Raw genomic sequence first — 24,634 nt, 5'->3', positions numbered from 1 at the left:
CCATCCCACCCAGGTCATTGGTGTACACTCATGTTTGAGAACTATTGCTTAAAGCCCTAGCTCCACAATATAAATACTTTCATTGTAAGGAAAACATTTAGGATAGTTCACTTCTGCCTGGCATTTCGCTCTATACTTCTATTGCCACTATTCTGTAACTGCTCGATGATTATTAGTGCTTATTCTGGTGCGGGGGTTGAGGTAAACCTTTTCTTGTTGTTTATCTCATTTAATTCTTCCAATACCCCTATTGGACTGGTCCTATTATTATTTCCAGTTTACAGGAGATGATTAGAGATTAGGGAGAATTTGGTGGGTAAGAACTAGATGAGTAAGAATTAGAACCCAGATGTTCTGTCTCCAGAGCCTCAATTGTAAGTGCAGCTTCCATGAGCCAGAGTACGGAACAGGTGGATGTATGCCAAATATAATGTGATCCTGAAGAATAGCTTTTGAAATGCTCCACTGCTACCAAATTTTATTTTCTCATCACTCAATTTAGATGTTGCATGAAATCCCTTATTCAACAGCACATTTTACAATCAAAATGCCTTACGACAGACAATGGAATGTAAAAATAAATAGAAGACCACAAAACTAATTAATACGGCTTAACATATATCTATTTCCTCTCTACATTACTTATCTACACAATTGCAAAGTGCTAGAAATAGGGCAGAATTTAAATTTCTCTAAATGTGACTGACTGCTGGCCCAATTAGAAGACTATTTTTGTCCATTTCCTTCAGAGCAGTAGGGCTGAAAATTCTAAAACAAATGTTTTGAAGACACAAGTTCAAATGTATTGAACTTGCTTCCTCATTAAGAAATTAATGCTCCTTGGTGCATGTACCAATTGCATTCCCTCCCAAGTACTTCCCGTTATGCAGAGAGAGCCCAACTTATCTCGTAGACATCACCAAAGGGTGGCGGAAGCCACTCAGATTCTGCCCCAGATCGCTAGCTGACCCTCCTTTAAAGAAAAGTAAAAGTCAATCTCCAGCCACAGTGTACCTGTACCGTCCTCTCTGTGCTAAGGCTCATGAGTCTGTAAAATGTACCAGGGAAAGTACATTAAAAAAAAGAAAAACAAGAAACCTTACAGTTTTTGCCTCCCAAACTTTAGCTGTTTTCATATCTAGAGAGAAAACTCACACCAGTGAAGCCCAGTGATGTGTTTTGAAGAACAGTCTCTCTAGATCATGGACTCCTTGGGACCCACCCCCCATTGTCACATCCCTAAGGCTCTGTTTGGTGTGGTTCTGGGCACCTCGGTTCCTCACCAGGATAAAAGGATTCAGGTTGGGGTCTTAAAGAGTACAGAAGTAAATTCACAACCTATACATGGGCCTAAAAGGAACTTGGGAGTTTGCAGTGGGTAGTGCCATTTAAAGACCTCCACAGGCCTGAACCTCCTATATTTCCAGAGGCTACCCTTCCACATGTTACACAGAACATGAGACATATTAAAATATATCCTCAGCATACCTATGTATATATCTGCACATATATATGTATACACATAGAACTATTCTTGTTGTAAAACTTTTTGAAAAGATTGAAGTTTTTGATTATGAGCAATACATTTAATCTATGACTGGGAAAGACTTCTCAGGGCACACCCAGTGGTCACTCTGAAGTAGGAAGGTCTGACTTTCTTCTAAAGTCACTGTCAAGTGGCTCTTTTACGAAGACTGGATAATTAACAATTAAGGAGTTGATGTAATGTTAAGATTATAAATCTTCTGTTAAAGTTATTGATTTTATATTTCATATTTTTAAAAGCATTTTGGAGCCGATAAAATTATTTTAAGGTATCCATCACTTGTGTAGGCTTTATCGTGCCTATAGTGCCCGGATGACAAAATGACCTCGGCAGCTGGGGTTCCTGGCGAGGCCAAATAGAGGATGCGGCCCCGGAAGTCTATTCTGCAAGCTATTAATTCCGCCATCAAGGACTCTGGCCAACACCATGGCTAAAGGGACTTCAACACAAAGGAGGTAATCTTCCTTCAAATCAGAGAATATTTTACTACAGACGGGCCCAGGAGAACATGCAGAACTAAAATAAAACATTTCCATCTCTTTACCTTGAGAATTGAGATTTGGCAAATGTAACTGGCTGGTTTCAGGCATTTTGTCCAGAAATGGAAACGTCAGGGTTGCTTCTGGTTCTGGAGATTTTGGCTTTACCACCTGGATCATGAGCAACAGACATAAACATGACAAGTACTGTCCATTAATAAACATATAGGAGAAATCAAACTAAAGAGTTCGTGGCTATTGCGTAAGTCAATAAGCCCCAACATTTAACTTTTAAATGGAGAATTTCCCCCGTGGTCCTATCCCTCTTTGTATTTTTCTACTGTAATGCAGAGGCCAATTTTTCAGAGAAACTGAAGGACGGCATAAAGATTTGATGATCACTTTTCTCTAAACCCAGAAGATAGAATTCCGTCTTTAGAATTATACACCACTCTGTCTCATTTTCTCATTGATCAATCACACATTCTCTTCTTGATACCACATTATACTGAATTTATAATGTCAGGGTGTGAGATGTTCCATGTAAGATTTTCAAAACTCTTACTATGTGAGTATTAAATACTAAAGTAATATTTTCTTCTAATGGACACTATTTTCGAGATACTACACATCTCTCCCAACAAATTTATGCAAAGCACATTAAAGATAATATACTTTGCCTGTTGACATAAAAGCATTCTTTGTTATAAATAGCCATTACCAAACAACACCCTAGCAATGATGTCCTTTGGGGGTTTTTGAGGCATGGTAGATTACTTGTCCTATGGTAAATAGTTCTCAAATTACAGGCTTTGCAATTCTTACATTTGCTTTGTAAAAATAGAATTTTCTTGCTATTGCTATTTAATTATATTTTGTTTTTCCTTAATCTTAATGGCCCTTTGGTAGAAACAACTTCTATCTGATTTGTTGTTTCTCATCAACTGATCGCCGAAAGACCAGATTACCAAACTAATGTCTAGAATGAAAATCAGTCGACTCCGAGCCCAGATCTGAATGAGGAGCAGGGCTGCATCAGCTCACATCCTTTCAGCTGCCTACAGGACTTCCTCTCATGCACTCTGGCTGGTGGCTGCGTTCCCCACAAACTAAGCTGACAGCCAATAAAGCAAGTGAGGTTATAGAGGGAGCACTTGTTTCATCATAAGTGGATCTATGATTTGGTCCTCAGGATGATTTAATGTCTAGAATTTCTTCTTGGCAGGATTCTATTCTTCCTGAAGAAAATACAGTTACTCACTCCATTCTGCATTATAAAGGTCAACGAGACGTCCAAATGAACTTCAGTGTTAATTAAACATGCAGCAAAGTGACAACCCTCCCCTCTTGACCTCATACCATTTCCTTTATACTCGAGTCTGATAAAAACACATCTCAGATAAGGCCCAGTTGTAAACGAAACAGTTCACAGTCAGCAGAAACGCTCAAAATGACCACTGTAAGAAAAGGTCGATTTGTGTGCGTGGAAACTTTGCAACACTCTCAAGTGAAGTCAGAAAAGAAAGGCGGTTGAGACCCCTGTGATCACCTACGGTGGGGCGAGGAGAGAGGGCAGAAATTCACGTGGTGTGAGAGAAGCTGTGGGCTCAGAGACCCACGATCACATGTCCTGATCAGCTCGTAGAAGTTCTTAACCTGGAGTCCACATGACAGAATTCAGGGCCTGTGTGTACTTAGTACCACTTGGTACCAAGGAAGACGGGGTAATTCTGTGTAGTTTATGTTTTAAAAATATTATTCTGAGAACAAGGTTTACCAGGTGGCCAAAGGGTCCAAGGCCATTTTGTGTGAGCCCACATACAAGCGTGCACACAGTTAAGAGCCCCTGAAAACATTTTTCCCACAGAGAACATGTGATACTCCAAAGGTGGATCACAGATGAGGTTTATAGATGAGGAATGCAGATGAATACATTCTTGACGGCATGCATTTTGTTTCATTGAAAAAGTTCTAGCATGAAATAGAGTCTTCCTTTCACTTTAGATTTAAATGGAACAAAAAGTCGATTGGGAGGAATGATAAACAGCGGTTATAAATGTGACACAGATAAAGCAAAACCTGCAAAGATAGGGAAGTCTGCCTGCCCCCAATGTTTTTCGTACAGCCTAGTTACTCTCCTCAGGCCTCCAGAGCTCTCTTTCCATCTCTGTGTATGAAAGTGGGCAGCAGCTAGACTCTGACATTCCCAAAAGGCATTAAGGCAACAGGCATTTCTGAGGCTTTATGAAGACACAACACTCTCACCTCCCGAAGGCCAGGGTCATGTCTTGTTCACTGGTGAATATCCAGTGTCTAATACCGTGCCCGGCACATAGTAGGTGCACAGTCTTTGGGCTGTATTTATTGACTAAATGATGGATGAACCAGATGTAGAAGTGGTAATTTCTTAACTCTAAAGTCAAATCCAAATTTAGGGCTAATTTTTAAAGTTGAAATACTACCACACGTATGATAGTATGCCTGCATGCAGCTCAGTGGTTCTCTATATCGGTGGCATGCTAGAATCACACGAGGAGCTGTTAAAAATACAAATGACTGGGCCCTGCCCCCTGGAATTCTGATTTATTTGAGCTGGATTGTGCTTGGTGTATTTTTAAATTCTAAGGGGTAGCCAAGCTTGAGAACAACTGATATAAAACATGAAGACTTTTGGGGTCTATGCCTGAAAACAAATCAAATTATTATGAAAAGGATGAGACTCCAAACAAAGAAGAAATTTAATCAAAACAAGATGTTAAAACTCATTATATCAGCACAATAAGGTTCTAGTTTCCTTGTTGCTAAAATCTAGAGGCATCAGTATACTGCTATAAAATAGCTAAATATGGGGAAGAGAATCGTTAGTAAGCTGAAAATAAGCAAGCTCACACTCATACACACAGACCACAGCCTAACTGCAAGGCTTTATAACTTATATGAACATCACATTAAAAATATATACAAGTATTCATAATTAAAAATTGTTTCAAATAAAATTTAAAATATGTAGAAAAATACATATATACATATACAAATTATTACTAATAGAAAGGTAGGTTTCAGCATATTTTTCTTGCTCTATGTTTGCCTATTTATATGTCATTTAAAATAAATGTACATATATTACTTGATAGATGTATTACATATTTATGTATACATCACTATAAATACAAATTTAAAAAGTATACAGCTATAGACTGAATGTTTGTGGCCCCACCCAGATTCCTATGTTGAAATCCTAACCCCCAAGGTGACGGTGTTATAAGGGTGGGGTGATCAGGTCATGAGGGCAGAACCCTCAGGAGTGGGATCAGTGTCCTTGTAAAAGAAAGCCCCGAGAGCTCCTCGCCCTTTCTGTCAAGTGAGAACACAGTGAGAAGACGGCCACCTGTGAACTAGGAAGGGGGTTCCCACCAGACCCCAAAGCTGCCTTGACCCTGGACTTCCCAGCCTCCAGCACTGTGGGAGATGAATGTTGGTTGTTTGTAAGCCAGTCAGTCTACGGCATTCTGTTACAGCAGCCCCAGTGGGCGAATACATCTTGCCATATGTATTTAAGTTACTTACAATGAATATGGAGTACATTTGTATTTAGAAAAAATACAGGTCAAAGATAGAAAACAGACAGGAAGAGAAAATAAATCTTCATTAGGAACAAGTGCCACAATAGCAGCCAGCTGACACGTGAGGCCACACTAATTTAAATTTAACTGCTTTGACCCACTACGTAATTCACCTTTTGTGACAGCACCAACTCCACCTTCCCACTCATTTCAGTTTCCGGTGTCTTCGGGTCCTCTTCTTCCGGCACATCGCTCTTCGGCTTGGGGCTGGAGGAAAACTCCACCAAGGCCACAGTCGGGCTGGATCGAGTCACAGTGGTTGTAAAATGCTGTGGCTCTGAAATGGAGGCACATCCAGAAACATAAAGAAGTGGAATTATTGTGTGATGAGATGTATAAAAGAGCCTAAGATGCCAGAATTCTCTAGGCTTTTTCATGATATTATAAAAAAAATCAAGCACATAAAACACATCAAAGAATCCCACCATCAAAAACTTAAGTTCCTAACAAGACTCGGAGCTGGCGTGTGAGTAACACTACAGGAAAACAATGCTGGCACAATACGCTATGATAGGTGGGTTGGGTGGACGAGCATCTCCACGAGATTTCCATCTGGAGGCTGAGCCACAGCCTGACTCTTCCTCCTGTGTCTATGTCCTTTGTCTTCATCGCATTTCCATCACTGAATGTGTTCAGGATTGCATGTACACAGAATGCAAGGGAAACCAAGTATTCTTTGACACATGGAGGGTACGCTCTACAGTGGGTGGGAAAGCCACCACCTGAGGGGGCGTATCGGGATGAGGAGGGGTAATCCAGTTTGAAATTTTTAGTAATGGCATTTCATGTATTCTAACAGGTCATTGAAAATGGAATTTTAACTTGGAATTAGAAGACGGCGAGAGACTTTTATGCTTATCAAGAGAAGAAATGTGTTACAAATATTGAAAAACATTAATTCAGGAAACACTAGGTCTCTTCATGGTTACTGTCCATATTACTTTATTCTTTCACACTGTTCAACAGCTATATTATTTCAGTTTCTATTTTGTGATATATTTCTTGTCTGTGACATATAGTGTTGTTACTATATGTTAAAGTATGACCCTCAGTTATCATCATTACTTATTTGGGGCAATATAATCTTATTTATGATGATGGAGATTAAAAAAAAAATCAAAACAGAGCCAGGTAAATCCATCCGAATTTCCCTAGCAGCCTCTAGGTGGCAGCACAACCCCACCAGTTTTAGAATCTCATTTCCTTTCTGTTGCTCAGGAGCAATTCTTGAGTCTATTTCCATATCAATATCTTAAGAATTACCATGATTTATGGAACTTAAAACTAGCCCGTTAGGAAACAAACCTGAGGAGGCAAGTTCTGTATTCCCTTTGTGTGGTTTTCCACCATCAGTCTTATCTTCTTGACTGTTCAGGTCAATATCCTCAGTGGTTGCCTGAAAAAAAGATTTTTATGTCCTCTTGAATAAATAATTCCTTTGAAGGTTCTATAAAGTAAAAGGTTTCTTTCTTTCTTCTTTTCAAACAGTACTGTTTAGGCCAACAAGGAGAGCTACCTATAGGAATTCACTCTTTTGTGTTTCTTAGGCAGCTTTACAGTGAAGGGCAGGCTTTGCTGGAAGCAGACATCTAGTGCAGGAGAGGAGGGATGCTGAAGCAGTGGCACTGCCCACACCCTCTAGCCCCCTGCCCACACCCTCTAGCCACCTGCCCACACCCTCTAGCCACCTGCCCACACCCCCTAGCCACCTGCCCACACCCTCTAGCCACCTGCCCACACCCACTAGCCACCTGCCCACACCCCCTAGCCACCTGCCCACACCCCCTAGCCACCTGCCCACACCCTCTGGCTGCCTCAGATGCACATGCCGATTTTGTCCTTCCTTTCACCACCGAATCTTCAAAATCACAGTTGCCCCTACACATTTGCTTCCAGATGCCTTTAAAGGTGGCTTAGGGTCATATCGACAGTGGGGAAATGTTTTGCTCTTGTTAAGATTACAAGTAACCTCCCAGTTGCTTGCCTTCAGCATAGATGCCTGTGGCTCTCAGCATTGTGGGATTTATTCCTGATGTTCCCTTTCTTCCTGGGCTCTCAACAACTCTATTACTTGAGTTCTGATATGCTCATTCATTCTCTCTCCCTGGACTTCTACCAGTTCTCATTTCATAAAAATACAGGAGACTCCTAAAAACTTCCAACTATTTTTCCCCACCTGTGCTGAGTCACTCTCCAATGTAAAATATTGATTATTCCCTGGGGTTCTCCACTACGTTCTGTTTCCAATTTATGACTTGTACTTTCATCTCCTAACCCCGGAGTCCACCAAAGCTTTAGTTCAGCCGACCTACCATCACCGTCATGGTCATTGGCTCACCCTCAATGTTGGGCTAAATATTGCCCTCGGACAAGCCCCTCTGCCAAATCCAGTGCTTTCTGTCCTGGCATGAATTTCCCCCATCGCACAAATTCAACTTTGAAGTGTTTCGTGACTCAGACCCCCTGAGTGCCCATCATCCGCCAAGTCCTGCCAAGGCTCTAACACAATAGTTTTTGAATCCGTCCCTTCCTTTCTGTTTTTACAGCGAGGGCTGAGCTTTGCCTTTGCTCCCTTGTTCTCCCACTGAGTTGGGATCTTGCCGTGGAACTCCCTTGGCACATCACCATGATGTCCACCCTTCTCAGCAGCACTGTGGCTTGTCAGTGTGATGCTTGTGTGCTTCTCCTGCAGCAGCACCGCGAGGGTACCAGTTTGATGCTTGATGGCATTTACGCCATCAAGAAAATGTGGAATGGCCTGAATGTCCAACAATTGAGGAACAGCTGAATTAATGATTACTCTGTGTTCAAAACAGGAAATACCATGCCATCATAAAGGGGTGTTGCACAATAGTTAATGATATGTGAAAATACTTATTATATAATGTTAGGTTAAAAAATGTAAACTGTATATTCAATATGATGCCTACATACATAAGATTTTATATATGCCTTATGAATGCACACATATTTCCATTACTACATATATAAGACAGTAAGGAAACATTACAATGTTAATAGTGATTATTTTTAATGTGCTTAAATTTTTAATGACTTTTCCAAATAAATTTTCTGTATTCTGAAATGTTCTACAATGACTACGTATTGCTTCTATAATCATAAAATAAAATCAACGTACTTTTACGTTATCTTTTGTTGGGAGCCAATTGACTCCAGAGTGAATTCCAAAATTCTCCCACTGATATTACAGTATTTGCATGATGTAAGTAAATGATAGTCGAATTAAATACTTGCTAAAATATACCTCCATAACCAAAGAGGACAAGTTAATGACTGTCATGTTTGTTAGTAATACTGTTTTATTATAAAAGGCTAAAGTTGAAATTGTAAAGTGTGAATAAAATATTTTATAAATCTTAAAAGGTTTTAAGATAAGGACTAGAATTGGTTTCAGATAAGGCACTATTAAATACTTTATAAAATATCCCCATGGGATCTCAAGAAGCTATGCATGGATTTATTAATCTCTCATAAGTATATACCTTTTACCTATAAATCAAATTTTGCCTTTCAAGTAGCCAAAATAAAAGCTCTTTAAAGTTAACACATTGGGTCCTGACCAGTGTGTTTCAGTTGGTTGGAGGCTCATCCTGTAACCTGAAAGGTTGTGGGTCTCATTCTTGGTCAGGGCACACGCCTAGGTAGTGGGTTCAGTCCCTGGTAGGGGTGCTTATGAGAAGGCAGCCAGCCTCTCTCTTTCTCCTTCCCTGACCCTCTCTCATGTGGGCATGTCCTCAAGTGAAGATAAAAAAGAGTTAATGTGTTGGTGGAAATGGTCATTAATTTTTTTAAAATGTAAAACTTTATGCAAGGATAAAAGTATGGTTCAACATATATAAATCAATAAATGTGATATGCCATATTAATAGAATGAAAAATAAAAATCATATGATCATTTCAATAGATGTAGAAAAGGCATTTGACAAAATTTAACATCCTTTCATGTAAAAACTCTCAACAAATTAGGTATAGAAGAATGTACCTAAATATTATAGACTATAAAAATTATACCTTAACAAATTAGATATAGAAAAATATACCTAAACCTCATAAGCTCACAACTAACATAATGCTTAATGATGAAAAGGTGGAAGCCTTTTCCTCTAAAATCAGAAATAAGACAAGGGTGCCCATACTCACAACTTCTATTCAACATAGTACTGGAAGTACTAGCCAGAGCAATGAGGCAAAAAATCAATCAATCAACCAATCAATCAATGCATTTGAATTGGAAAGGAAGAAGTAAAATTGTTTCTGTTTGTAGAGGACATAATCTTATATTAAAAAACCCTAAAGACTATACCCCCCCCAAAAAAACCCTGTTAAAACAAGTAAATGAATTAAGTTGCAGGATATAAAATCAATATACAAATATCTAAAAAGGAAATTAAGGAAACAATCCCATTTACAATAGCATCAAAAAGAATAAAATACTTAAGTTTAACAAGGGAGGTAGAAGATCTGTATAATGAAACTATGAAACATTGATGAAAGAAATTGAAAAAAACCAGAAATAAATGAAAAGATATCTGGTGTTCATATATTGGACAAATTAGTATTGTTAAAATGTTCAAACTACTCAAAAACAGTCTATAGATTCAGTGCAACCCCTATCAAAATTCCAGTGATATATTTCACAGAATGGGAAGAAAGAAATCTTAAATTACAAAAGACCCCAAATAGATAAAGCAATCTTGAGCAAGAAGAACAAAGCTGGAGACACCATAGTTCCTGACTTCAAACTGTACTATCAAGCTATAGTAACCAACACAGTATACAGTGCTAGTATAAAAACAGACGCATAGATCAGTAGAACAGAATACAGAGTAGAACGGTAGTTACCAGACCTGGGGTATGGGAAAAAAGGCGGGGGGAGTAGAATGGTAATTGTCAGGGTCTGGGGAAAGAGGGTGGGAGCCATTTTTTAAGGGTTAGAGAACTTCCGCATGCAAGATGACAAGAGTTCAGGAGATGGGAAGTGGTGACGGTTGCACAAAAATACTAACTACTTGATGCCGCTGAATGTACACTTAAAAATGCTTCAGATAATAAATTTTGCTATGTGTATTTTACCACAATAAAAATATTAGGGAAAAAACACTGTTAAAAAGTAAAAATTAGCCCTGGCTGGTGTAGCTCAGTGGATTGAGTGCAGGCTGCAAACCAAAGTGTCCCAGGTTCGATTCCCAGTCAGAGTACATGCCTGGGTTGCAGGCCATGACCCCCAGCAACTGCACATTGATGTTTCTCTCTATCTATCTCCTTCCCTTCCCTCTCTAAAAATAAATAAATAAAATCTTTAAAAAAAGTAAAAATTATTTGCAAATCTTTAAGTTAAAAAAATACACAAATAACATTAAATAGCATCCTCTTCAAGCTTCTAAAAGATTTTACACAGCATCTAATGACAGAAAAGGGTCTTTTGGAAGATGGGGTAGTTTTGAAATCTTCATAATTAGATGGGCATCTTCTAATGATGGATAACATGTACCAATTCTGGAAGAACATGATATCAAATTAAAATGCACTTTTAAAACCCTAGGCAGGAAATAAACATTACATTTATATTATTTAATAGATTTTATAACTTTCTAACATATCAACAAGCCTGAACTGAATCCTTTTAAGAGATTTAAAGAGTGAAAATAGTTAAATATACTGAAGATTCTCTTTTCTAAATTATATATATGTTGTATATGTGTGTTCACATTTTTATATTAATGACTGATATGATAGTAGCATTTGAATATTATAAAAAATAGTAGCAGTTGAGCATTACAAAAGAATAAGTTGGGTTTTCTAAGTTAAATTGCTCCCCCACATATAGAAATTTCAATATATGATAGTATTTTATGTTTTATGATTTAATATATAAAATATGGTCAGAAATATTGATTTTTAGGTTTTCACCCCAAATTGGATTAGGTTATAGAAAGCTATCTGAGGTTGGGAAACAAATTTGCAGTTAACTATTGAGAACTCTGGTGTTTCCAATTATTAGAAGTAACATGAATAACCACAAAAACCCAGGCCCACAACGAACAACAACAAAAAGAAGCACGTGCTTTATTAAATCTCGGATGTCACCAATATTAGGTTGTGTTATTTTAGGCGCTACTAAGAAAGAAGACACACTGTCTGTTAGAGATGACTTACTACTGAGTATTAGACATCTGGTCTAGAGTTGCTCAAAGGTGGAGAGTGTGCCTATTGAAATCAGTGAAATAAGACAACTCAAGTCCTTCAGATGCCATTTATAATTCGAAGGAGACAAAATCCTCAAGCACAACTTCACTGAGAATTATTTTGCTCGCACATCACATTCCAGTAATATTTTACTTACGTGAGACTAATGGAAAACTTCCACTTTCAAGAATTCTCATTCATTTCTCAATGCACTTCTATACGGCTTAACTAACACTCAGACACTGAGCTCCCAGATGCCCTGATTTATCCTCCCTTAAAGTGATGCTTTTGAGGTTTCGTCCTTTGGCTACCGTAGCCGTGATCAACATGTCCAGCATTTACCACATGGTTTATCTGATTTGTCAGAGCAAGCCTCTAAGGTATGTACCAAAATGATTCCCTATATACAGTTGAGCAAACTGAGGCCTTGGATGCTAAACGGCTTACCCAGGGTCACAGTGCTAGCAGGTAAGGGAGGCGGGCACCCAGCCCTATGCTGGTAGCCTCAATGCCCTATCATCAGGGTGAGAGTCAAACCCACTTCCAAGTTTTCCCTGGGGATTTGAAGGTTTTGATTGGTAAGAAGTGATCTACAACCTGAGGGTCCCAAGTTTATTGCTAAGATGATTCAGACTGCTGTTTCCATTCCCTTTCCCTGTCATTCATTCTCCCTCATTCTTTCTGTCCTACATCTCCATCTCCATTTATTCCGCTAAAGACGAGAACTCTCTGGAATCTTTCAGGAGGCAAGTTAGCTAAGTCTCCACTTCCCAGGGCAGCTGGAGACCAGACTGTCCCCTGCCATCACTTCATTTTAGGGCTTTCAAATCAGGTACTCAATCCATTTAAACCAGCTTAGTGTAAATGCATGCTAGCCATTGAAATCAGGCCATTAGTAGCAAAATATTCAGGATAAATGAAGAGAAAAAGCAAGCTACAATTCAATTTGAATAACATGAGCCCATTAAAAAATATTTTATAAGCACTGAGAAAAAATAGAGAATACGTATTTAAAAATCTTAGTATTAGTTTCTGAGAGGCTGGAGTAATAGGTATTTATAGTTTCTTTACAATTTACTGTATTCAACAATACCTATAGACTATATATAACAAGGAGAATCCCCAACGCCAGTTTAATGGACTTGTGTCGGCATACTCTATCTCGAGGGTTTGTTACCTTTGTACTCACATTGTTATTTCAAAGGCCACGAGTTCAAAACTGGCAGTTTTAACCAGTCCTGACAGACTCGGAGATTTGCCTGAAACAAGCCCGCCTTGTTGGAAAATTCACTTTCTGACCCACACTTTCCTAAACAGAGGAGGGGCCTTCCCTTCTCAAGAATGAAAATAAGTAAATAAAACAGATCCCTGGACACCAATGAATGAGAGCACAGAAAAGTTACAGGGGCCTAAGCCAGGAGCTGGCTTCCTCTCGACTGAGAACATGATCCAAACTGGCTCTGATGCCAGACTCAGCCCTGAGGCCACGGGTGGGAGGTGACAGTTTTCTGGCTTGAGGTGGACACGGTCTAGCCACAGAATCTACTAGGTATCTCGCTGCTTATTTTAACAAGACTCTTATTGGTGGACTGGCCCAGAGGGCAACATTGAGGAATGCACTGGAAATCAGAGGGGAGACCAAGAACCCTCCTGGGACCTAGGGCGTGGCTGGTCCCATTTCTAGGACAGAGTAACTAGGAAAACTTGGACTGATCATTGAACCGGTACAGACTGGAAAATGCGATGTCCAAGGTCCTTTGCTGAGCTACCATTCTGTGACTCAGCGATTTCCTGGCTCCAGTCTCGAATAACTTATCTGGACACAAGCCTGGAAAGTCAGTCTACTTATGTTCTGGCCGCATACGCCATGCATGTGTTTGCCCCTTTGCTTTTATCCCCCCAAATATATGTCTATTTTCATTGGATGAGAGACAATCTACATAAACAATCAGCTACTCCATTCCCTAAGTGTTTTCCTTTTGCCTTAAACTTTTCCAACCAACAATGAAAGGCTCCAGTCCAGGTAAGATGGGCTGGGTTTGATTGTGTTATTGTCCCTGATGTATACTTTGTTGAAGTCTGTAAATGCTTCTGTTCCTAAAGATTTTTAATGGCTTTTAAAGAGCATTAAATCTAACATCCTTACCACTACTTCTAGAAGGAGAAAAAGTTTCTGCAGAAATGTCTGCTGACATTTGACGTCTAGAAGGAATTTGCAGTTGGTCTCAGCTGTAAGAAAAACAGCACCTACTCAAATGCCTTCATGCTGTGCTGACTGCAAAATGAAATATTTCACAAAAAGATCTGCTTGTCTGCTTTCCTGCATCAGAAGACATTAGGAAACTACTGAATTTTCAAGAGGAAAGCCTGGATCTTTATCAAGGTGGAAAAAACAGACCTAGTTACTCGGTTTGAGAAGAACAGGTGAAGTAGGTTAGGTATCTGATCACTGGACTTGGCTCTTGGTCAATGAGGGAGAATTGTGGAAAACCTGGTAGGAAGCCCTGGCCAGCAGGGCGGGTGCGCGGCGTCCTCTGGGATGAATCAGCAAGAGGGAACTGACCAATGGTCGTGGAATAGAGTGACTGAGAGATGCATGGGTGGGGGTCCTGGGCGTCTTGGTGCCGGAGGGAAGCCAGAATTGGGGAAAAGTGAATTAATAAGAGAAGCAAGAGAGCTGAAGGAAGAATCACAGGAGCCATCTGCAAGGGCAATCATCTTCTGGAAAAAGCCATTCACATCTGCATGTGTGTTCGAGAATTACGACTGGAATGACGGACAGGCAGAGTTGGAAGACAACAAGGAATTCACTTGTCTGTATGAAATTCACATCTGTTCAAGATGGTAATTTTGATGGTCTTACTTTAATGCAAAAAACTTTACACCTATCACCTTTCTGAGCTTTTGAAAAAATAGATTGTAACTCTTTCTCATTTGTTGTATGACAGTATTAAAAATAACTTAAGGGCACCGCTATGAGCTGCCTTAATATCATGCATGATACATGAATTCATACATATACATGAATTCTCACAACCACCATTGGATGCATATATGATTATTTTCATTTTAAATATAACTGACCCTCAGACAGTTTAACTTGCTCAGGAAGGGTTTGATCTTTGACCTAGTGCATGGAGGATACGTATTTAGGAAAGGGTCATTTTCAGTACCATTGAGGAAAGAAGAGGTTCAAATACAAATACAACATACAGTGGGTCAAGAAGACACTGGGAAAGCTTTGAGGGAGACATAAAATATCTTTCCCTGGGTCACTGAACAAAATAAATTAGTCCTCAGATTAGAAAACCTTCCATATTCTCTTCTAGTCCTGGATTCTAGAAGTCTGTATTTGTGCTGTCATGAGTTTTTAAAAAAATTGTCAGGTTTCCACTGGGGAATATCTCAGAGATCCCCAGGGGGAGACAGGGGAAATGTGTCCCTTCGCTTGGAGGATACAGCATCTAGTCACCCTCATGACCTCTTAGCTCTGTGATCCCCGCTGGGCCCCCCGGGGACTCCTCACCACTGTCCATGCATCCGTTTCTGCTGCACCCAACACGTGGAGTGTGGGAAGATGGGAATATTCCCAACGTGTAGAAGAGCCTGCTTCCCTCCGCCTTTTCAATGCAAATCCTACAGCTAAAGTCAAGTTTCCAAATGCATATCCCACACAAGATCTTCCTGACTAACTGCAACCCATCAGGATCTTACCCGTTCTTTGAAATCTTACATCCCTTCTAGTCTTTGACCCTATTACCTAGCACTTAATTAAATATCATTTTCTATACTTTAATTGCTTTATGCAAAGTGCTTTCCCAGAAAACTTACGAGATTCTTTTTCTATTTCAAAAATGGGGCACAGAGTAGGTCCTCAATTCAGGCTTATCAGTTAATACATAACCACGGGCAAGATCACTGCCATCCCAATCTCCTTGCTTAGAGATGATTCCACGGGGGATGATCTGGAGTTACTGGTATCACTAGATACAGCAGAATATTAGAATAACAATAATAATAACAAACTTAATTTAGGGTCCATTTCTTTTTTCTTTGAAGATTTTATTTTATTTATTATTTTTAGGGAGATGGGAAAGGAGAGAGAAACAGGAAGAGAAATAACAACTGGTTGCCTCTCACATACCCCCAGCCAGGGACCCAGGCCACAACCTAGGCATGCACCCTAAGAATTGAACTGGCGACCCTCTGGTTCAGAGGCCAGTGTTCAATCACTGAGGCATAGCAGCCAGGGCAAGTATCTGTTTCTCAAGTTAGAGATCCATGATCCCAACAGTTTCCCATGAGAAAAGACGAGGCAGAAGGAACCCGAAGAGATGACAGAATGTTGCACAACAATGCTCATGTCGGCACAAGAGGCTGACACTCTAACCTCCTCCTGTGCCACTGGAGGAGTGTCCTGGGGGCAGCCTTCCCTGCTGCTCCACAGCACAGCCTGGATCCAAGCCCCTGCCTACTGCTCTGTGCCCTTTGATTAGTTCCAGCTCGCCGTGAGGGAACTGTGACATTTTAGTGGTGGGTGAGGCTACTCCTCTGTAAAAAGTGTATCTGTTGGGAATGCAGTTTTTAGAAGAAAGACACTATTTAAACAGAAGAACACTATTCCTTTGACAGTCCCACAGAATGGGGCAAATGAATTAAAAAGAGCAAATCAGGTCCAAGCTGGTACCGAGCCCTGGGAGGCTTGGAAGTGCAGCCCCACGTTTTAAGCTGGTCGCCATACCTTGCCATCACCACTTCTACCATTTCAACAGGAATACGCTGGCTGTAACATAGTCAAGAAATGCTTTCCTTGGGAGATGGAGAATCCCATATACAATGAGGGGCAGGTTTATTGGAGAAGAGATTCTTTTAGAATGACTTTTGGGGCAACACATTCCGAGTGGAAAACTTTTGGTGTCAAGTGTAAGCAAGTATGAAGAATGTTTTAGTACTGAGCCAAAATTTCATATAGACAGCTAACAACTTAGTTTATAGTGTAATAGATATACACGGGTAGTTATCTACCTTGAAAATAAGGTAAGAGTCCTGCCTTATTAGTTAATTCAAGAGCCTAAAGCACTAGAGGCAGGGTAAATAAATGACCTATTCCCTAGGGTCTATCAAACTAGAAATTACTCCAAACTAGGCAGTTTCTTCAAGGAAGAGACACACGGAGGAAGCGATATTTAGGTTGTGCCCTTACTTTGGACTTGCGTCTCGGGTCTGCCCAGGGTCGGGCTGCCTTCCAGGAGGAAGGTTCGCAAGGCCACCTTTTTTGGGTTTTCCTCATTATACTGTATAAACTCCTGAAATACCCTGATTTTTTTCAGGTCACCGAGTGTTGCTTCTCTTAAAATAAGATGTTTTGGGGGATATGTATTCACTTTGAAATATTTCAATCCGTCTTCTCTTTGTCTTCAGGGAGTTTAGCAGTACTCGAAGTGGAAAACGCCTTGCATTAAAAGAAAGTAGGCTGCTTGCTTTTCATTTTGATCATTGTAAAAATAAGAAAATGGGTAATTATTGAGAATGAGCATATTTTTAAGGGAGCTTTAGCACTCTAAAACCAAACAAACCAACCCCCCTTTCTCCTGCGTGAGGAGCCCTGTACTTAACACCATACGTCTCTGAGCAGGACAGGCGAAGCTTTCCCCCCAAAGGGTTAAAAGCTTAGAACAGGGGAGATTAAACAGTTGCTTTAGGAAGTTTAGGCCTTATACCATCTGCTCTCTTCCCTTCTTCCTTTAACTTCTGCCAGGAATAAAATCTGTTCAGCCAGGGGCAGCGTTTCCTCTGAACTCCCACAACGGAACGGTCAGAGGGCAGGGCTAGTGAGGGGTAGGGAGTTAATGGGGGCCTTAGGGTTTGTTCCCGTAAGTAACCTGCGGGGCCCGAGGAAGCCCTGTGTGCCTCTGTGATGTGGCAAGTGCCGTGGGACAAGCGGGGCAGCTGTGTGGTGGCCTCTGCACAGTTCGGTGAGAAAGAGCTGTGTTCAACAGCGTGTGCAGAGGGCCTGCGACCGGAGAGTCACCAAACTGAGGAGTGGGAATATGTTCATGACAAGGACTTAGAAAATGCCATCGGTCAGTGCGGCAAAAGAGAAATAAGAGAATTACCGACCGTCCCAGAAAAGCAATCCAGCACTGCAATGTCTGATTAATTGGGAGAACTTCTAACTTAAAATTTACGAGCATAAGTCAATGTTGACTCTACCAGTATAAAGTTTCCACACTTGCTGGCAGAACTCAGTATTTCACCTCATGGTAATTTGTAGACTCTTCAGAGAGGGTTACCATGAAAAGCCAAGTGAAATTCCAGGTTGAGGGACTCAGCATTGGCCTGGATCGCAAAACCTAGCTCCTGGAGACCAGCGAATGTGTTACCATGGTGAGGAAATTATTTTGGTTTATTCCAGTTGGAATCTCACAGGGCTTGAGCTCTGTGGGGAAGAATCACATCCTCGCAGCTCGTACAAGAAGAAAACGTATTTTATTCTTCCAAAGACAAATCCCGGAGATAAGGAAAAGAATCTCCTGTCTGCGGGGGGAGTTTAGCTAGCCGAGCCCTTGAACTCAGCCCTGGACCTGGGAGGCAAGCTTTCCTCAGGACCACACCTTTCTAGGTGCTGCGGGAAAAGTTGTGGCAGTTTTCCCCATCCTTTACAGTCCCAGCCCAAATGCTATAAATTAAAACGGCAAACATCAGCCTCTGGTGAGAACAAATGGGGTTGAATCGAGGCCAGCGTGCACCCCGAAAGTGGGGCTGCACCAGAGGCGGGGAGTTTGGTTTTGATCAGCAAGAGCAGCTCGGGCCTTTCTGGTGTGAAAGCTGAGGATGCGTCCCCTTCTTTTCTACTCCCAAGAGGCAAAGAGAACGTTCTTTTGAGTTTTCTTTTTCTGCTGCTCTTGAATTATCTTAACACTTTTCAGCTTGGCCATTCAATGGTGCTTCTAATGACTCTGAGTTTAAGGGGTTAAGCTAGTAAGGATTAGATTGGGTTTGAACGAGGTTTTTTTAATTAATAAGAAAGCTGCCCTTTTCCACACATTATCAAGGGTGGGCAGTTAGGTTCTGATAGCAGCAGTTACTTTCAAATTGTGTTAACAAGTCCAATGAGGTCCTAGACAAACAGAAAAGAAAAGGATTTTGAGAGTTCATGCTTCTGCAACACTAGGCACCAATAGTGTGAAGACAAGGAAAGTTTTTCTTATTCATAATTCATATTACACCTTCTTTATAGCCACTGTCAGAGCTGAATCGTGTTCTGCCCACTCCACATTCACACGTTGAAGTCATAACCCCTCCCTAGCCCCTCAGAATGTGATGTTACTGGGAAGTAGGGTTGTTGCAGATATAGTTACTAAGATGAGGGAATACAGGAGTAGAGCGGCCCCTAATCCAGTGTGACCGGCATCCTTCTAAAAAGGGGAGACGTGGATTGGACACAGACAAGCACACAGGGAGCGCCAGGTGAAGATGGGGGTGGAGATCAGGGTGATGCGGCCACAAGCCGAGAAGCACCGAGGAGCACCGAGGAGCACTGAGGACTGCTGGAGCAGCCAGCAGCCAGCGGGGAGGCACGGATTCTCCCAGCCGGAGGAACCCACCCTGCCAACACGGGGATTTGGGACTCCTAGCCAGCAGGACTCTGAGACAATGAGTTTCTGTTGTTCATGCTGCTCGGGTGGTGGTGCCCCGTCAGGGCAGCGCTAGCACACACCCCCCCCCCATCCAGAGAAATGGTCGTTCTCAAGACCTACTTATTTTTTAAAGCAGACTCCTTCACCATGGAATCATCCCAAAGAAGAAAAAAAGCTTGGTTCTTACCGCCGGTTCTTGGGGAACGGATTTTGGCTTCTTTATGTTGATCTCGATGCCACCATTGTCTTGCTTCAGCTCCACGGGGGACCCGTGCACTCGGGCCACACCTTCGAACCTCTGGGACTTGGTTAAGGAGGGGGCAGAGGCCTCTGTGGGACCCCCGCTTTCCCGCTCCTCCTCGTCGCCGTGAGCCGTTTCCCCGTTCACGCTGACTTTCCCATCTACCTGCAAAGGCCCGAACGAACAAAAACACGCTATTCCCCCAAGAAAGACCTCACGAAATAACACATTCAGAATCATCTTAAGACATCATCATTGGATAATCATAGTCCGACATAGAATAACATCTCTTATGTGCTTTGACTGGTTCTAGACGTGAGGACTCTTCTAAAAATGTTATCTTGGAGGGTCTCTTTCAAGGGCGCTCCGCTTCCCCAGCCACTTCACGTTAAATTCCACTTCTTGTTCACGTTACCTAGGGTGCGCTTTTATTTTAAAATGCCGAAAAGCAAGGAAACTTATGTATAAATACATGCCACACATTTGGGTTCCAGTAATTTTTCACCTAAGTTCTGTTATTCCACAGTTGTGAGGGTTTTCTTTTCTTCTCCCACTGGTTGGCATATAAATGAGGTAGAACCCAGCTCAGATCAGGAATGTCTTACAGGTAATCCTGGGGGGTAGGGAAATGGGTACTTTCTGGGACACAATCATGAATGGCAGGGAACTTAATGCTTGCTTTGTTACGGCAAATCCCTACTTCCAGCTAATTTTATAATCCCATTTTTTCAAGGAAAGAGGCCGCCAGGCACATTACAATAGTTTTGTACCTGTGTCTAGAGAAGGCAGAGAGAGCAAGCATGGAGCGGGGAGAGTTCCAATAGGCTGGCTCACTGAGAGGCTTCCAGAAGCCTCCGTGTGGAAGTCTGCAGAAGTAGGTACAGTACATTCGAGAGGAGGCTCTCTGGCTGCATGGCCTCAGAGTGAGTCCTGGCCCTGCAGCTTACTAGCCATGTAATCTTCAACCTCGGCCCCTCACCGGCCAAATTCATAATAACAGTATCTCCTTGACAGTGCTATTACGGTGATTTTATGCATTAATATATGTACAGAGTTTAGAACAGTACCTGGCCCATTTTAAGTGTGTAAATATTAGTTATTATCGTTACTAATCATGGAAGGCCCGATATTAGTTATACTTTATGTACCTAGGCCGGTGGCTTGCAACTTCTACTGTCTGTCATCCATAAGGAAGAAATTTAAATCACCATTAAGCACACATCAATATAAATGAACCCAGAGTTCTGTAAAACAATATTCACCTTTGCTGTGTGTGATGTACTAGGCATTTTTAAAATTGTATTCTGTTCTACTTCATTTTTCTAAAAATGTTGATTGTAAACCCCTAAAGTGATTTCACAACCTAAGAACAGTTAGTAACTCTCAATTTGAAAAACGCTGCCTTAAACGATTTCATTTGATCTTCCTTTACTTGTAATTCTGTTGTACTGGGAAACTGAGCCCGTAGTCCAACTCCCCTCCCCGCCTGCCCACACGCGCTCACCCCTTAGCTTCTGTCCCAGCACTATCTGGTAACAACTGTTTATTTACAGATTACCCTTGGCCACAATGGGTCCACCCACTCAGTGGTGGGGCCATGAGCAGGCTGAGAGCCTTCAGGGCCGGTGGTGAGTCAAGGGCTCACTTCTGGTCAAGAGTGAGCACCGGTGTTAAAGGGACCTCTACCGCAGTGGCTCAATCCACCTCTCTGTGAAGGCTCTTCCTGAGGCCTCTGCACCGTCTTGCCACAGCGGTCAGGAACTGGGTTTTCTTGGGGCCTCAGTCTTGCCGTAAAGTCATCTACCCTCATTCTTGTAAATGGTTATACTGCACTATTTATGTAAATGAGGGGAAGCGGACTACAGATTATCTGATCGGATGCCCTGGATACCAAGTTAAATAAATGTATTCCCTACTCCTATCGGAGTCATCCCAACATCAAACCTTCCTTCGTGAAATATCACAGGCCGTTCATCACCATGGGTCCCACCAGGTGAAGGAGCGCTGAGCAGTACCTGGGTGAGCTGCTGAGTGTACAGGGGCTCATGCATATCTGTGTGAGTGTGTGTGTGTGTGTGTGTGAGAGTCTGCTCGACAACTAGCCCATCCTCTCAGGGAAAAGCCACGTGTGTATTCAGTAAACACTTGCTGAGTGCCTGCGGTGTCCCGGGCACCTATGCCGGGCTCTCAGGACGAAGCTGCAAACAACAAAGGCACAGCCGCCACCCTTCAAGGGACAAACATCTCAATTCAACCCAGATGAGACAGGCTCGACATTTTCCTTTCGTTTTAGCAAAGCCTAAGGCACAGATTTTAAAGATACATTCAGAGTTATTTAGGCAGAAGTCAGGAAGTGTGGTTTGGTTCCCTCTGAAATTTAATAGAAAGACACCAGGCATCACATTAGTGCTCAATTAGTTTGCTTAAGCAAACTTTCTGTACAGTTACGTGTCCGTGGCTGCCAGTGATGAATCCCACCTCTGTCTTCTATTACAGACCCATGTGGTGCGCAGGGACAATGGGAACTGATTTGTCTTTGTAGTCAACAGGGCTTAACACAAAGGATGAGTGCCTCCCCATAATGTGAGGGAAAACAGGGAATCCGAGAAAGTGAAGAGATGTTTGGTTGTCCTAGGTTGGTTCTGAAACATTATTTTACACACTGGTTGGTAAAAGGACAACCTAGTTTCTTTCCACTTAAAGATACTTCAAAATCTGCTTCATTTGAGGACTAAGAACATCCTGTATTTCCATATGTTCCCTGTATGTTTTTCAATGGTTGCCATATTTTCAGACATCATGCAGTTACTTCCTCAAAGAGAAAGCTGTATACACTTCCATTTGAACAGTGGCAATTAAATTTTTTTAAGAGCTTGCAAATACCTCCAGACAGCTGGAGACACCTAGGGTGTTCCTAAATTAGGGTTCATAACCACACATATAGAGACTATGCCATCGTATCAGGTTAGAAAATAGACCTTGCTCGTGGAAATGGCTCAACCATCAATCCCATTGGAGCCCATCAATATGAGCAGCAGGAACTGAGGGGAACCATCTCTCCCTAACCATTTACAAACCAAATCTTGGAGGCACATAAACTTCACAGTTGTGAATGTTAATACAGTTTGTTTTGCTTGCATTTTCTTTTTCAGATAAAAAAAAATAACTGTATTTTCTTGGGGCAAAATGCTCCTTTCCACCAGTTCCCTGGAGTTCAGTGTCGGTTTTACTCTTAAGGAACTCATCCTACCTTAAAGGTCTTCAGAACCTCTTGAGAGTTTTTGGGCTGGGAGTAAGGCTTGGGTGTCAGCATAGGCACTGCTTTGGGAGTGACAGTTTTGCTCGGAGACCCACTGCCTGCTGATAGGCTGGTATCCAGGATATTGGTGCGAGCGATGGTGGTTTCCACAGTGGCAGTGAATTTGGGCGGAGGCAGTGACTGTTGCCGCAGGTATTTCATGGGGTTGGGGTCGTTTGGGAAGGGGGATAAGTTTGGCTCCGTTGAATGGCTTCTTTCCAGGATTTTTGGCATCTCCAAGCGCTCGAGAACAGCCTCGCTGATGGTGAACCTCTCGATGTACTGCTGAAGGATGCCCTCCGCCTCCTCCTGGGACCGCGCGTTCTTATACGCCTCATGCAGCTCCCTCTCTCTCCGCTCTCTAAAGCACGGGCATGGGACAGAGAAGCAATACCAAAGTCAACAACAGCCACAAGAATTGCAAAGAAGACCTCGGTAGGAACCGAGGTGGAGCTGACGGGACAGCATGGGGAGTGTGTGATATTGGTGCCAGGGCCTTTGTGACAACCAGCAATTTTTAGAAAAAGCACATCTAGACAATATTGTACATTAAGCAACAACAACTGAAAGAACCCACTTTTCTTGAACAATTTCTCTGTAGGTTTTGATGCTTTTCCTTCGTTCACTGGTCCCATCCTCTCCAGCCAGTAACTTCTCCATTTTTTTCCTTTCTTCCTCCTTCTTGATTAAGTCTTGAGAAGCACTTCTTCTGCGGCTCTTCCAACGAGCCAGGTCCTGTGGGGGGTGGATTTGGCGGAGACAGAACACACCCTTTCAGGCTTGCACATAACTCCACTTTTACTCTCCAGAAGTTAGTGAGCGCTGACTACGGGTCAGGCACTGTGCTAGGGCATTCCCTCCCACTCCAGTCTGAGCCTGGTGGGAACAGGAATGCCTCGAAGGCAGGGAACCTTGCAGAGCAGGGCAGCACACTTATTTAAATAGGGCAATGTGAAAGTTGCAATCATATTCCATGTCAGTCGCCAAATTTTAAAGTATTGCCTCAGAAGGGATTGTAAGAAACTTCATTTCTTGCTACTTATGACGTTTGCATTGTGAGTGGACTTGTTGATGATACAAGGGTAGGAATCAACCACAGACCTACACAATGTCCTCGGGGAAGGAAGAAAACGTGGAAAAAATTGGCTTTGGGGTCTCTCAGAATCGATGATTCTACACATATTAATTCTCCTGATCCTTACAACAATCTCATCACAAACCCTACGGCCAGTTATAGCATAAGGATGAATGAAGAGTTAGGGTTCTGGAGTCGGGTGGGTGGGACTGCAGCTTGGGAAGTGGTTTTAGCTGTGTCCCATCCGTGCTCTGGCATCACATGTCTGGTTCTCAACCTCTCTGTACCTCAGTCTCTTCATCTCAAAAATGGGGATGATAATAACACCTACTCTTACAAGCCTTTTGTGAGGGTTAAATGAGATAGTGCATATAAGGTAGTAGGCACATAGTAAGTGCTCAATATACGGTAGACATAATTATTACTACATTTTATCGGCTTTGGAGGAGTTAACTCTTTAAACTAAAGGCAGAGTCAAGTTTACCACTGCTGCCCCGGAGTGCTCTGTGAGGATTAGATGAACCA

General features: G+C 41.9%; 1 protein-coding gene across 30 annotated transcripts in view; it reads right to left on the bottom strand.

Moving 5' to 3' along the window:
* Positions 1-24,634, bottom strand: part of LIMCH1 (LIM and calponin homology domains 1) — a 316,639-nt gene that overhangs the window by 28,854 nt on the left and 263,151 nt on the right. For all 30 annotated transcript variants that reach the window (XM_036020029.1, XM_036020033.1, XM_036020045.1 and 27 more), the window contains 6 exons: positions 23,612-23,769; positions 22,987-23,395; positions 19,683-19,901; positions 6,954-7,044; positions 5,762-5,925; positions 2,091-2,196 (listed from right to left, as the gene is read on the bottom strand). In XM_036020029.1, coding sequence (XP_035875922.1) covers positions 2,091-2,196; positions 5,762-5,925; positions 6,954-7,044; positions 19,683-19,901; positions 22,987-23,395; positions 23,612-23,769 — 1,147 coding nt within the window. The remainder of the gene's footprint in view (positions 1-2,090; positions 2,197-5,761; positions 5,926-6,953; positions 7,045-19,682; positions 19,902-22,986; positions 23,396-23,611; positions 23,770-24,634) is intronic.

The sequence above is a fragment of the Phyllostomus discolor genome, chromosome 1 (assembly GCF_004126475.2).
Source record: "Phyllostomus discolor isolate MPI-MPIP mPhyDis1 chromosome 1, mPhyDis1.pri.v3, whole genome shotgun sequence".
Classification (NCBI taxonomy): domain Eukaryota; kingdom Metazoa; phylum Chordata; class Mammalia; order Chiroptera; family Phyllostomidae; genus Phyllostomus; species Phyllostomus discolor.
The sequence above is the reverse complement of the archived record's forward strand: the minus strand, read 5'-3'. Positions and strand labels throughout refer to the sequence as shown.